The sequence below is a fragment of the Temnothorax americanus genome, unplaced genomic scaffold, assembly GCF_048541705.1.
Source record: "Temnothorax americanus isolate GAGA-0224 unplaced genomic scaffold, ASM4854170v1 Scaffold48, whole genome shotgun sequence".
Taxonomy (NCBI): Eukaryota; Metazoa; Arthropoda; class Insecta; order Hymenoptera; family Formicidae; genus Temnothorax; species Temnothorax americanus.
Window position 1 is genome coordinate 1,097,950 of NW_027509635.1, and position 16,484 is coordinate 1,114,433.

Sequence of the window (16,484 nt, forward strand, 5' to 3'; positions counted from 1 at the left end):
ACTCTTGTCGACGTGATCGATCTTTATTCTCACGAGAAAATGCTGCCATACTAGCCGTTAAATTGTAATTTCATTGCGATATTGAAGACAATTACAGACTCATTTTGTGCGTAGCAGTCTGATTTATCCGTCATTAATAATCATAAAAAACCGCGATCTCGTAATCGAGAAATGCCTGGCATACTTGAGCTATAGATATAGTATCGCGCTGTATTCAGTAGCACGTTTAAAATTTTATCTATAATCGTATACTTTTCAATCAATATCGACTTACATTTATTTCCAGAAAAAAATATTTATTTTCTTCATATAGAATTTTCTTATTTTAATAATAATTGTAAAAATCAATTTAATCTAAATCTGATAATATCTCTAGTATCTAAATATTATTGTTGATTGATTTTATACAGATTTTTCCATCGCCACTTTATTTCCTTCGTCCCTAGCGATCATAAGCAGCTTAAGCAAATATTAATTATTAAAGCGAACGTCGATCGTATCGCTGAGAAAAATCGACTTCATTACAACGAATGTCCGCGCTAAATGGAAGCTTAGATAGAAGTTTATCTGATCGCACGTTGCGTTACAACGTTCAATCAGCGTTGCATTAATGCTCGGCAATGCAACCTTTTAAGTCTCACGTCTCTCATTAGTATAATTTCAGGCTTCGTGTTAAAATTGCCGCGTAGTTATGCCGACGGTAATCGGAGGATCGTCATTGTTCGGCGACAGTAATAATCATTACTGGCGATCGAGAGATCGAGTCTTGATACGCGAGATACCTCCTTGATTTCTTTGTTTCTTTTTCTCCCACCCTTTCTCCTTCTCTCTCTCTCTCTCTCTCTCTCTCTCTCTCTCTCTCTCTGTTTTGAGACATATTTCTCGCTCGAAACATTTGTCACACATAATCTCCGCGTCGTGTCGTCTCGTTACATGACTTACGCATTAATGGTTAGGTATATCGACGCCACAGGGTCAGGATCTCGTAGCTTCAATGCCAAAGATGGAACATAAATCGCAGATTAGGTCGAAGGTCAGATTACTAATCGGCTTTCCTTCCATCGATTTATCATCGATGCGGTACGCCAGACTACTTATCATCAATTAATATCAGCCGGTGTGTTTACAAGCTACCAAGATAATTTCACTCCTTTCATTAATGTGAGATTTATGAGAAAAGGCATTTGACATTGATTAATAATTTTATAGTACTAATATATTAGAAAAGCATTATAATATCTATAGATTTTAAATATTGAGATGTACGCATAAGATAGATATGTGCATAATTAGAAACATGTATAAATCTGCATAATCATTATTCGATTATTGATTTATCAAATTTCTTTCACAAAATTATCCAATAATTCTACGCTTTACATCTACTATGTCTTCTACTTTTATTATTAATTATAAAAATTTAAAAACACCTTAGGAGATAAGTTCCTAAGGAAATCTATTACTTTAGTATACATAAGTACAAAAACTTATTCGATCACAAATCTGCCATCACAAATTATTTTAAACTCATCTTAAATAAGATTTATGAAGTCTAACACGCGTCTATATGAATGAAATCACTTGTCAATCACACCTCGTATCCGCCATTCTCTTGGGCGTTAAAAGTCATGCAACAATCTCATACACGTGTCGTTTATAAAATGACACGCATAATTTTATAACGTTTGCAAGGAGTTTCCCCGAGGAAAAATTCTCATTAGCGCTTAGCCGACGTTTCCATCCCGAATCTCATAAATAATTCAAGACGCGCCGCGGGCGCGATCTTTATTAGTTTCACATAAAAAAAGAAACGGAAAAGTAATAAACGATGAAAATGTCGGCCAAGGCTGACATTGCCGCCAGGCGTGGGCGGTATGTTTGCAACGTTAAATGCGCGTTAATGACGCATCACCGGTGGCTGCATCTGTCGATTTTGAAAAATCTCCGACGCCGCGCCGGTAAATCTGCATAATGGATATCGCTGCGGAGAAGCGGGAAAAAAATGCGACTTGCGCATCGTTTCTGTTTGTTGTCGTAGATATAACGGTCGAAGATGCAGTATTTATTAGTGGCATTGTTTACAGAACCTTATATTTCAAAAAATTGTTTACGCTATCTTAAAGCAACAAAAAAGCAACAAATTTTGGTGTATTGTTTTTTTGGATTTGAACACTCTATATGTGTTTTTTGGTATGTGGTGGGGCTAGAATCTGTGTCAAGCTGCCCCCCCCATGCGAAAAAAAATATATAGAGTGCTTAAATTCAAAAAACCAATACACCAGAATTTGTTGCTATTTTGTTGCTTTAAGATAGCGTAAAAACATTTTGGAAATATAACGTTGTTTAAGATGTAGTCAATATAGTGCTGTCTATTAAGTATATTCGGATATACGTATTTTCTAAAAAACATTATATTTCAAAAATGTTTTTACGCTATCTTGGAGCAACAAAAAAGCAACAAATTCTGGTGTATTGGTTTTTGGCTTTGAGCACTCTATATGTGTTTTTTAGTATGGGGGGGGGGGCTAGCTTGACGACAAGCTGGCACCCCCATTTCGATCGCCGTTTCCTGCTAAACGGCTTGAGCAACAAAATCCGGACTAGAGCAAGAAATTAGCACATAAATAGCACTAAATTTTTTAATAGGTGCGGATTTTTTTGCGATGGTGGGGGGCTAACTTGATAGAGGTTTGGTCAGTCGCATTTGCTACATGACTGATACGATCTATACGATCTAACTTTAAACCCTGACTTTAATTTTATAAGATATATTTAGCTATTTTTCATCAATTATATATAATCCAGATTTTATTATGTACTAGCATGCCCCGCCGGGCTTCGCCCCGGAGAATATGTGTACTAAGACACGCAAATAGTCTCTCTCTCTCTCTCTCTCTCTCTCTCTCTCTCTCTCTTTCTCTCTCCCTCTCTCCATATGCATTGCTTTCATACGCGTAGCTTTTGCCATTTTTTAATTTTCAATATTACAAACTTATATTTCGGAAATAAAGCATTTTTGCATATAATATGCCATACCTCAATTTTGTGTCAATACCGCCGGCATTATCATTACCCAAGATGTACCACGTGGAAGTTGCCTGGTCGGATTTACATCTCTTGTGTATGTGTGTTTGGGTTAGTGTTTGTATGTGTGTGTGTGTGTATAAAGAATAAATATACCGGGTCAAAAAATAACACCACAAGAAGATTCGATCAATTATTTTCCGAAAGCGACTTTCGATATTGATCAATTGATTAATATTTAACATGTGAATTTAACAACTTATTTAATCTCGAAAATTCTACCTCTGTTTTATGCAAAATTCTTTACTGTTATAATAAAAAAACAGTTTGTAGCCTTTTTTTATTTGCTATGATCTCGGTAACAAAAAATTATAGTTCTCCCTGGGAAATTCTACCCCTATTTCATATACTTTTAGTAAAAATTCGGTCAATTATTTCTCGAAAAATTAGAAAAATAAAAAAAACCGATTTCCAGAAAATCGGTAACAAAAAACCATACACTCTACCTCTATACACTCCCCGGGAAATTCTACCCCTATTTCATATACTTTTAATAAAAATTCGGTCAAATGGTTTTTAATTCAAAAAACTTCTGATACCGGTTTCCAAAAAAATCGATATTAAAAGTATATGAAATTTAATAAAAATTCGGTCAAATAGTTTTTAATTTCAAAAACTTCAGTACCGGTTTTCAAAGAAATCGGTAACAAAAAATTATACATTTTATGGCACTCCCCGGAAAATTCAACCCCTGTTTTATATACAATTCTTTGAAATTCCGTCAATTATTTACCGAAAAATTGAAGAAATTAGAAAAACCGGTTTCCAGAAGATCGGTAACAAAAAACTATACATCCTATAGCACTCCCCGGGAAATTCTACCCCTATTTCATATACGTTTGGTAAAAATTCGGTCCATTGGTTTCCGAGATCATAGCGAACAAAAAAATGCAAACCCTGTTGCTTTATAATAATAGTATAGATTAACGCATTTGCTAAAAATATTTGTATTAATTCAAGTCATGCTTTCTTATAAAAAATTCATTGAGTTATTATAAAATAATAACTCAATTTAGTGAATTATTGTATCCATTTTTTTACACCTATAAGCAGATGACTTGCATAATTCTCACATCGTAGTGATATAAATTTGTCTTGTAAATATTGACTGTAGCAATGCACGGTCTTCACGCATTTTATAGTCGACAATTGGAATCGCGGGATTGGATAATTAAGTCGTAAACAAAAGTAGTCGAGCTTCGTCATCAGATATAACAACAATCGTAGACGAGCGCGTGGAAAAATATCCGGCGATTATTTTTTTTATAGTGGCTTTGTCAAAGGTGCTATAAAAAAGCGTCTGCAAAACCGGAAATAAACACTGATACCGCCACGGAATAGGTGCGAGTTATCGCGATCGTCTCGCCCGGGGATTTTCCCAAACGTCTGTTTACAATTTATACACAAATAAAATCAGATTATTATTAATCGCGAGCAATCCGTAAGGCTAAGCTCGATAAGTTGACCTCTCCTTTATTTACATTGATATTAAAATCTTCTAATACAAAAAATATCGGCAAAATAGCAAAGCTAATCTTACGTATGTTTTGTGTGTATGTATGTGTACATGTCTAAAATTCTCAACTTTATCTTTTTCGATACGAAACAGTGCACTGAATGCTTTGCGGCTGGACACTTTTGCGTAATAATATGTGACGCGCGCGCGCGCGCGCGCGTAGAAGATACATCGAAATACATACTAAAATTGTTATTCTGAAAATTAAACATAAGTACATTCCAAACAATAGTTATTAACTCGGATATAAATCATCTGATTTCTTTTTCTGTAAAATGACCTGGGGTGATTTTTATTTCTCAATTAAAAATCATTGTTTTAATTACATACTCTAGTCTATATTATTAATTATTCTATAATTTATTGATATTTATAAGAACATTATGTATATAAATTTACTTAATATTTTCTGAAAAAAATAGGAAAGAAACAAAAAAAAGTTAAATAAATGGAAGAAACACATTAAGCAGCTCAGTATGACAGTATTTCTGAAAAACATTAATTAATAAAATGCCTTTATATTGCGGATTTTAATTGCATATTTAAAGATTCGAAAGAAATATAGTTATTAGATAAAACGGAAATATATTGTCCATTTTATAGCAATTTAAAATAAGACTTTATAAAGATAACGACACTTACATAATATCGATAAAGAAAATTACTGTAATGTGAATTTCATTTTTTCGAGATGTAAAAATTATCCCGGATGATCATTCTCCGTTTGAGCAACAAAGATAGGTATTTCTTTATGAAGCAACAGCAAGTGGTTTATCTATATCAATTGACCAAGAATAATAAAAGATCTAATAAATCATTAATTTAGAATTTGCGAATACAAAACGAATATTGCTATATATTTAGGAATGTCCAAAGATCATGCGTCAAATGAGAAAGAAAGTATTTAGAAGAAAATAGCAAGTAATTCTCGAACATTTAATATTATATTTTGTATAATAAATTATAATTATGTATAATTATGTATAATTTATATAATAAATTGTCTATGAATCTATTTATATAGTAGGTACACCTTTCTATGTGTAAAGATATATATGTTTCTTAAGATATAATTATATTAAATATATAATTAAATAAATTATATAAATTAAAAATGTATATCTATTAAAAGTATATATATATATATATTCTTTATGTTGATTATTTATAATTAATAACATTCTCGAGACATTTTCGTTGTGAATGACAGAGCTACTTTTTTTTCGAGATAAAAATAATTGTATCACATGACGCTTTAAAAATGCTAAATAATGATTGAGAAATGTCAGATACGAAAAACAAAGAAAGACTCTCGGATTAAGATAATACGAGTTTAACGTAAAAGTTGGGCGGTTCACAATGCTGCGTTATATCTATATAGCGCATTGAATCGCGCGAATTCAGACGCATGTCGGGTGGTGAGAATGTAAAAATGTTCTATCTCACGCACGAACGACGCCGATAAGTCTCCCGCCGAAGGTGAAAGGAAACTGCATGTTTATAGCTTATAAGGAAGAGAACCGGTTCCCTCTCTCGCGCGTTTGCAACGCGCCGTTTGTTGCATCAAAAATATACGCTCTCATTTACATTTGCCTTCTCGAAAAAAAAATTTCGAGAGCGTTAAAAGTGCGTCTCTAAATGACATCGCGCGAAAAACATGTTTTGGAAAAGGGGGATTTAGCAAGTGTTCCGCTTTCGACTATCGTTTTCAAACGATAATTAAGATCAGTCATTTAGATATTACATAAATGTTATACATATATAAACAAGTAATAAATTTAAATCAGAGCAATGAGCAAAATGAAGAGATCGAATGATTAAAATGAACCTCGAAAAATATATTATAAATAAGCTGTGATATTTCAACGTACCAATCGATTCCTATAGTTCGGAGGAGCATCGTGACTGATGTTCCTGCGGAACTGCTTGACAGTCCTCGGCGGTGCTGTGGTACGCATTTTCCACTTCGATTTCTTCAATCGCTTCCCCGATCCACCATTATATATCACACGCGACGCGCCACGAACTGCTACGATTGACCGATTTATAGTTATTTTGTCGGTCGCGCAAACGCATGCACTTTGGCCATACTAAAAAAAAAAGCAACGCGACGTTCAATCGGAGTCGAACGGCAATGTACGGAAATAATCGTAAGGAGGAAATAACGTTATATGCGTCCGTGAATCTCGTTACCCATGCATCTCGCACCACGGACGTCGAAGTACTGAACTGATCTTTAATCCCGTCGTAAACAATGGCGACGAGGCAGAGGCACCTCTATATTATATCGACGACACGTAATTCGGCAAGGAGGCGTTAGAGAGACAAACAGATGCGTGCCTCGCGCGCCGTAATATGTCATACAAACGCGTGCCTCGCGCCCGCGCCGTGTTACGTCACACAAAACACGCGCGCGCATTCACAGTATTGTGCATACTTGGCCGCCGCGCGCGCGCGTCGCGATTCGCTTGCCCCCTCTCACTACGCCTACATGTTTCGTTCGCTAGGCGCGTGAGGCGCGTCTGCGAGGATCGAAAACAACGGGCCTCATCCCCCGCACGCGCAACAGGCGAGAGACGCGACGATCACTTCACACCGAATCGCCACGATCGAACGTCGCTCCGCGATAACGCCGTGAATAATTGCGCGGTACTACCGCGTAACTGGCACCGAAAAGTCAATCGATTTCCAGTTTCGCCGAATCGCGCGATCGATAGATACGCGTTTCTCACAACGACACGAAGTAGCTCGATTTTTGACCAATGAGCGAATCTTAACTGAGCGAGGCTCAGTCGCGTTATTCAAATGAGAGAAACGATCAACGATTTCGTCTTTTCAACGTGGCCGTCGGCATCGCACTGAAGCTGGCGAGCAGGGCGAGCTCTCCGCTCCGTGGCGTTCCGTTCTCGCGGCTCACTTTGCGCGACTCACTTCTCGCTGTGGCAATTCACATTCGAATATCTCGGCATCGGACTCGTTGGAGTCGTTGGCGCCCGCTCGATGACTAACGTCGCCTATACGTCGGCGTCGACGCGGTCGGCATACGAACGGCGAATAGTTAGAGAGAAGCGCACACAATGCGTTTAGAAACAAAATATTCTTTCGATTAAATGCCGTGTAATAATTGATGATATTTTTTGAACACTCTTGACATCGGCACGTAATTAGCACTATAAATTTTTAATGTGCTAGAATTTATTTAGCGCTGGTGAGGCGGACTAGCTTAACAGGGGTGAGTTTCGCGTAACGGAATGATTTGTATAAAGTGCCCATGAATATATTGTCGAGGGCTGCTTTGACAAGGATATTTCTGTGGTGTCACGGAGTTTTTTTCTGTCTTTTCTGTATTACGTTAAAAAAGAAAAATATTTTGTTATTTTTAGAGCCTTTTGTTTCCGTTTACGTTACTGATATCACGAATATAGCTGTAATTCTTTTTATAGGTATGCGTTATTTACTTTCGATGTTTTATCGTTTTTGCAACAATGTTGAAATAAACGGATATAGTTCCGAATGACCTCTGCTCCCGATCGACCTAAAATTTTACAATAAGTTGTTTTGGATGTAAAAGTATGCGTGATCCCAACTTCGGGAAATTAAAAAAAAATTTTATGAGCACTTATCGACTAATAAAATTGATTCTATATGATATATGTATACATATACGACATATAAAACATAATTATAGTATATGTAATATGAGTGCATTCGGGGAGCACGCTATTAGCACAATTATCGTCCAAAACTGTTCGAGGAGACGCTTTGTGGCGCTGTGATATACGACGATGACGTCACTGTAAAGGTGGCGTGACGTCATCACTCGCGCTATTTTCGCTATTATTTTCGAGGTGAGGCACGAAATGCTATTGGCGCTTAAGCTGCGTTCGGGGAGCTTGCTATCACTAACGCGCTATTGGCTCCTCGAACGAAGTTCATAGCGTTTGCGTTTATAGCGTTAATAGAGTCTCCCCGAATGCACCCTATATATAGCACGCGTATAAAGTTGTAAACCGAGGGGCTATTCATTCTCGAGTCAGTGAAACAACATAGGACGTTATCGATCGATTGCATATACGATTAGTGTCTTTAAATTTAGTTAAATAAGGAAAGCGCTCGGCTCGAGCGTTTACGACTAAGATTCGACAACGCGTTATTCCTAACACCGACGTTATTCCCTAACGACTGCAGTCGACTCGCACCGACTCGCTCCTTGTGGACTCTGACTCGCGCCTTAAGGCGCGATTTCATTGACGCTAGAAACCAGCGGCAGCGTCAAGAAAATGTAGTTCTAGCGTCAATGAAATCGCACCTTTATGAGTTCTACCTCGCTCCTTATTTTCCCGACGACACCGATTCTCTACGCTATCTGATATCCTCCTTCCTTATATTCGCTATTTGTAGCGATATTCTATATACCCAATTGTGTATTTCTAATTATTTATAAAGAAATAAAGTTGAAAAAAGCGACTTTTACAAAAATAAAAAAATATATATGAGGACAAAAAGATATTTTTTATGATAACTTTATTTTTAAAATGTGTAGGAGCATATAGAGAACAGATAAAGAAATTATATAATTTTTTAGAAAATGTAATAAAAAATGTGACAAAATAATTTGATTTATTATATGTCAGTGAGAAAAATATTTATAAAAAAATTTTTTAATTTTATAAAAAATGTGAATATTTTTTTAAAGTAGCCTATATTTTTTGCAGCATCCTAGGGAGTAACTATACAAAGTCATATTCTATGTCAAAGTATGTAGGAATGTATAAAGAACAGACACAGACAGACATTCTATTATATATATATATATATATATATATATATATATATATATATATATATATTTAAATATTTATTCCCTACTTTTGTACATATATGAACTGTTCAGGATATTTTATCCTGCATTAAACATAAACATCACATGTTATAAAAATAATCGTAAAACAATAAGATTTATACCTTTACAAAATTGTAAAACATAAACAATAAATTTGAATTTATATATGCGATGCCGCAATTACAGAGGTTCACTTAAGTGGAAACGCGGCGAAATTATTTATCGCACAGGAAAGTTACACTACCGAGTTAGACTTGATGACGGCCGAATTTGGGAACGGCATGTAAATCAACTTCTCCGTTCGGGGGAATACAGGGATCACTCGGAAGAACCGGGAATAAAGATAGACGTGAATCCACCCGATGTGATGGAGGAGTGTGAAAACGCGGCAATGCCACAAAATGTTGGTGATGCAGAAGTACAGTTGCCGGCCGAACCGGCGGAAGGTCCACCACCTCAAATAGAGGAAGCAGTAGCTCCAGAGCCGGTACAAAGAAGGGTACTTCCGGAGCGAAATAGGAGGCCACCAGCGTGGTTGGCAGATTACCGTTAATGCGAAGACGTCCTAGCGTATAACCTCCTTTCACGGAGGGAAGAGTGTTGTGTGACTACGCATGTTCAAATACCGCGCGTATTAGAGTTGCGGCGCCACTACGGGCGCGACCGCAATGAGTAGCGTAGGACGGCGCATCGTCGGTTGTGGACTCGCCGATTACCGCGCGGGGATTTCCGTTTCCGAGAACACACACACGAATGAGACACGAACAAAGTCACACGTGCCTTGTCGTGCTCTCCGATATTGTACACGTCAGCGAATAAAGTAAAGTGTTAAGAGCATACATACGAGATATTATTTACCAGCACCTACACAACAATATATTTATTCCCTACTTGTACATATATGAACTGTGGACGTTGCACATCAATAGTTATATTTATAATACACCGATATCATGTGAATACAATAAATTCACACTTTTTCACCCACAACAAAATTAATGAAAGATTTATTACTTTTACCAAAATGTCTTGGTTATTACCGGTAAAATTGATAGATTTGCTATAATTTATCACATTTATTACCGTATGTTAAAAATTATGCACAATAACCGGTAATTATATATAATTAGCGAATTTATCACTTTTACAGTAACATAGATATCATATAGAATCGATTTTAGTCGATAAATGCTATCATAAAAAAAAAATTTTTTTATTTCTCGAAGTTGGGACCACGCGCACTTCAATTTTTACATTAAAAACAACTTATTTGTAAAATTTTAGGTCGATCGGGAGCAGGGGTTATTCGGAACTACACCCAAATACACCTGCATTTCACATGATTGTTTCAACTTTTGCGAAAAACTTGCACTTTTGTGACCCTATTGATAAGTTATTCTCAAGATTCGCAAATTATAACGCATCATATCGCATGGTATATTGCGATGAGTTAACCCACGTTCCGTGGGAATAGCACGATACAACGTCCCGTTTGCAATGTTGTCCGACACCAAGTATTCAGAGCATGCAGAGTAAGAGTAGTAATAGAACGATATATTGCTGATTGCTGTGTTCGGAGACTATTTGAACAATGTTTGACAATAGATGTAATGTATTTATGTAATTACCACAATATGAATAATTATACGGATAATTACAAATTAGTAATGATTCCGTAATTAAATTATAAACTTTTCTCTCTCTCTCTCACTCTCTCTCTCTCTCTCTCCCTCTTTCTTTCTCTGCTCCTCCTTTCTCCCTCTTCCTCTCCTCTTCTCCCTCTCTCTCATTCGAAAGAATCAATTCAACGAAATAGCTATGTATGTATATCAACTGAAAGATGAGTTACAAGTCATACTACCTAAATATGTTTTTTTGCGACTTTTCCGTCTCGCCATCGATCTTTACACGCTTTTACCTGGCCAATAACACGGGTATTAAGATTCTGACTGAAATTAATCGCGTGTGAGATTGTATTCACCAATTGCCAATTACCATAAAGCGCACTTTACGACACAGCGAGTTAAAGATTACCAATATCGACCAACAATTGACAGACAGTGTCAATAATTCCTCGAAACGCTTGCGCTATCGCGATAAATGCAAGATTGACGATGATTAAATCCATACTTTCGCCGCATATGTCGGGGAGCAATGTGCCTCGACGAAGAAGCGCCTTGATCTAAACCGCCTTCTTCGAACAAATGCCATATTGTTTTCAGATTTGGGTCTGTTGTAAATAATAAGTAAATAATAGCACGCTACACCACGGTTATATTATTGCTGTGTATTTATTATCAGTCAGATCGCACAGTTTAGGAACAGAAAAATAAAGCTTGCACTATTTGAGAACAACTATCGAAGTTAACATAACGCGTGACAACGCACGACTGATCACGGTCGATACCAAGAACGTTGTGAGCGGGAAAACGAAAAAACAAAAGGACCCACACTCACACACATAAGATACAGAAGGACCCACTCTCACACACTTAAGACAGCCTGCGGCAAAGTTGCCACACAGTGGGGGAAAGGGTCGTTAGATGTACCGTGAAACAAAAGCATCCGGGAGACACAGCATGGCATTAACGCAAGCAACGACCTAAACACTTTATTTTCAACACTCCCACTTATTTAGAGCCGTTTAAAATGCTTAACTTACTTCGTAGACAACCAAACTGCTGTTTTGCCAACGGCTTTGGAAGAATATCAGCAAGTTGCATTTTTGTGTCCATATATTTTACATCGATATCACCACGTTCATATACATCCCAAACAAAATGAAAACGTGCATCGATGTGCTTGGTCCTTTTATGATATTCAGGATTACTTATTGTTAGCTTAATAGCAGATTGGTTATCAACATACATGGAAACTGTATCAAACTCAAAACCTAGTTCCGTTATAAGTTTATGCAACCATATCGCATCTTTGGTATCTGTAGACAGCGCAATATATTCTGCCTCAGTGGTCGAGAGAGCAACTACCCGCTGCTTCTGGCTCGACCACGCTATTGGCCCACCATTTAATAAAAATACGAAACCGCTTGTAGATCTTCGCGTATCAGTACATCCAGCATAGTCTGCATCAGTATATCCGTGTAATTCGCCGTTACTCTCACTTTTTCCATACACAATTCCATAATATACAGTTCCCTTTAAATACCGAAAGATCCTTTTAACCGCTTGCCAATGCTCGTGGCCATAACAAGTTAAGAACTGACTCGCCTGATTTACCGCGTATTCTATATCTGGTTTACTAATAAAAGGGAACCGATCGCTTCACGAAATGGAATATCTTCCACTTGTTCTTTTTCCGCTTCAGTTTTCGGACATTGATATTGAGCCAAATGTACTCCAGGTTCAGAGAGAACACTTACCGGATTTGCGTCTTTTAACATGAACTTTTCAAGCATTTTCTGAATGTACGCTTTCTGCCCAATCTTTATAGTACGGTTTTCACGATCTCGCTCGATATCAATACCGACGAAGTGTATAGCATCTCCCACTGTTATTTAAAACCTTTCCTGCAATATTTTCAAAACTTTTGCTATTACAATTTTTTATCTTGACAACATAAGACCATCATCCACATACAAGGCTAAGTATACAATTTTTCCATCTACTATGCCTATGAACACACAATGATCATTCTCTAACTGTCTAAAATTGAAAAGTTTTAAGAAATCAACAAACTCTGTATTCCAACAGCGGGGAGATTGTTTAAGACCGTATAAACTCCTATGCAATCTACAAAGCCGCATTTGGTTTCTCTTTATCCTCAAAACCACGTGGTTGCTCCATATAGATTATCTCTTTTAAATTACAATATAAAAACGCCGTTTTTACATTGAATTGCGCGATATCATAATCTTCTTTGGCTGCGATTGCTAATTAGACCCTAATAGATTCGTAGCGTACTATTATACCGGCGCAAAAGTATCAAAATAATCAATTCCTTCACGCTGACCATAGCCCCGTGCTACAAGTCTCGCCTTACAACGCCTTACATTTCCCTCCAAATCCATCTTCTTGGAGTATACCCATTTACACCTGAGAACTCGACACCCTTTTGGAAGTTCTTCGAGTGTCCACGTTTTATTTTACCGGAGAGCGGTCATCTCCTCCGTCATTGCCTCTTTTGCCACTTCTCACAATCTTCACTATTAATTGCACTTTTATATGACATAGGCACAGAATCTACATTAAACGCGTGTTACGTATCATGAACAAAAAGGTCGTGCACGACATGCGTATGAAAAATTAGAAACACATGCACATATACATATGTTGCATAGAGACAGACAACTCGGACGCAGACATAGGACATACAGAAACATATGAGATACGGATGGTAAATATTCGCCAGTCTAATGACGGTCATGTCGCCACAATTTGGTCTGACACGAAACAGGTTCGACTCAGGTTCGAGTCAAGAGGAGCCTCGGCGCCAAAGATCGCGGGGGCGCCGTCGCCACTGCGTGTACCACTCATCTGCGTCTAAAGTATCAAGGCGACCAATAAGGGAACTTTTTGACAGAACGATGACGGCGAGGATCACGACAGAAAAGGACATTCTGTCCGCAACAGCAGAGCCATACACGTGTCAGACGAGTCCGTGCGTCCGAGCAAACGCAAGTCAGAGTGAAATACTCCCAGGCGTTGTCGTGTATCTGTTAAATATTATTAGACGACTCAGGGCAACAGCCCCCAGGCGATGTCGTCAGACCGTGGATCCAGGACAACAGTCCTGAGGCGTTATCCCGGTTTTATGCGATTCCGAGCGTGGAACGTGAAATAAAGGCGCGTACTTGCTTCGGCATTTTACACTGATAAAGACGCGAGTTACAATAACGCTAAGTGAAACCTTGTATTGAAATAAAATAAATGAACATTATACGAAACGACGGAGTCGATGTGAATAACATCTACGCCGATACACAAAACAACGCGTATCCGTGTTCACTATAACGGTTTGGCTCACGTAACTTACTTCTATCGTGTAACTGTCTCTCCGCAGGAACCGAATCATCTCGTTGCTCACCAGCATCTTCGACTGTTGGCTGTGGAACACCAGGATGATCTTCAGCTGTTGACCGTGAGTCAGCATCTTCTGCTTCGTCCATGCCGTGATAATCTCCGAAGGACAACTGGAAAACTGCTTCCTCCCTGTAGGAATCTCCTAATTCTTCTGTTGTCTCATTGAAATCCACATTACAGCTTACATATATTTTCTGTATAGCAGCATCCCACAGTCGGTAATTCGTCGACTCATCTTCGTAGCCAACGAAAATCATCTTTTCACTTTTCGGATCCATCTTCTTCCTCTTATCTTTCGGAACATTCTTGTATGCAGCGCTCCCGAATACTCGCATGTTTTACTTCTGGTTTACGCTTAAACCATTTTTCATAAGCAGTCATATCTTTTTACTTTGAGACAGTGCGATTCAAAACGTATGCCGCTGTTTCCATTGCTTCCGCCCATAAGTTCTTTGGCAGATTCTTCGCGATCAACATTGATCTGGCGCTCTCTACGAGCGTTCGCATCTCACGTTCCGCACGCCCATTCTGCTGGTGAACGTACGGTGTAGATTTCTCTCATGACAAATTCCATCTTTCTATAAAAATTCGCCAAACTCCTTTGACAAGTACTCCCTGCCGTTGTCGGAGCGTAACACTTTTATCTTGTTGTTAGTCTGTTTAAAAACTAACGCCTCATACTTTTTAAATTTGTCGAAGACTTCATCTTTGTGTCGCATAAAATATACCGTTCGAAATCCAGTCCTTAACCAGAATCCTTAAACAGAACAAAATATCTTGATCCTCGAGGAGATTCCATATTCAAAGGACCACATACATCTGAGTGGATCATTTTTCCCAGTTTTTCTGCCTTCTCCCGTTTGCTTGAAGGATGTGATTTCTGGGCCTGTTTTCTCATTATGCATGCTTCACAAAAGAACTCTTCTCCACTTTCAACCTTCATCCCATTTACCGCTCCGGCCTGTACTGTTTCTTTGATAGATTTTATATTTATGTGTCCTAGCCTTTCGTGCCATAACTTTAATGAATCTGCTGGGCCACATTACACTCTACTGGGACCTTCACGTTGAACAGCATTCGGAAAAGATCTCCGTGACAAACTCCTTCTGCGGATAGAGTCCCGTTGTCATCTCAAACTTCACAACGGTTATGATAACTATGGAACGAGAATTTTCTATCAGTTATGGCTCCCACTGAAAACAAATTCCGCTTCAAATCACGAACAAAGAGCACGTTCGTCAACTGTCGATCTACCAGTTTCTTGTTTACACTCGCTTGAACATCTATCGTACCGACACCAGCCACCGGAAGCACTTTATCTCCCACGACCTTCACAAAACGCACTATTTTCGTGGGCCCGAGCTCACGGAAGAAATCACGTCTAAAAGTTATGTGCTGTGACGTTGCGGCCCGCCGCTTCGTGGCAGCGCCCCGCTGCCGTCAGAGAGGCGACGACGAGATCTCCAGAGGCCAAAAATCGATATCGTTTCCGCGTTTTGACTATTCTTTTATTTTCATGTGTAATTATAATGCGCGCGGCGCCTCACACCACGGCGAGTCTTCGAGAGAGTACCGATAACGAGAGGGGTCCAGGAGGACCAAGGACCGAGGAGGGGTGGCGAACGCGGAAGCTACTTACATGGATCACGGGCGGCGAGAGCAACGCGGCAGACGTGCGGCGAATGAGGCAGCGATGGACAGGGCCGCCGATGGCGGGGCCCCAGGCGCCTGGGGAAAACCCGGCCTCAGCAAGTTACCTCCACGCAATACCGGCCCGCGGGGTGGCTGGCCACCGCCCCGGGGTCAAATCGGAGGCACACCGGCCAGAACAAAGTCCAGTCCGCTGCCCAGGGACAAATTGGAGGAATCGCTACGCCGCTGAGGGACCGTTGCGCGCCCCCGAAGGATCCACCTTACGACGATCCTGCGTTAGAATATCGCGCGAGCTTGCAAGCTCGCTCTCGATTGGTTGGCACGCCCCTACGGAAGGGGGTGCCGCATC

General features: G+C 38.9%; 1 protein-coding gene across 2 annotated transcripts in view; it reads right to left on the bottom strand.

Moving 5' to 3' along the window:
• Positions 1-16,484, bottom strand: part of Sarm (sterile alpha and armadillo motif) — a 165,674-nt gene that overhangs the window by 120,734 nt on the left and 28,456 nt on the right. Inside the window, exon 1 of one of the 2 annotated variants that reach the window (XM_077417199.1) lies at positions 6,472-7,428. The exons of the other annotated variant lie outside the window; for it this stretch is intronic. Within the exon in view, the coding sequence (XP_077273325.1) occupies positions 6,472-6,558 (87 nt within the window). The 5' untranslated portion in view covers positions 6,559-7,428. Of the gene's footprint in view, positions 1-6,471; positions 7,429-16,484 lie in introns of those variants that run through there. 2 annotated transcript variants of the gene reach the window in all.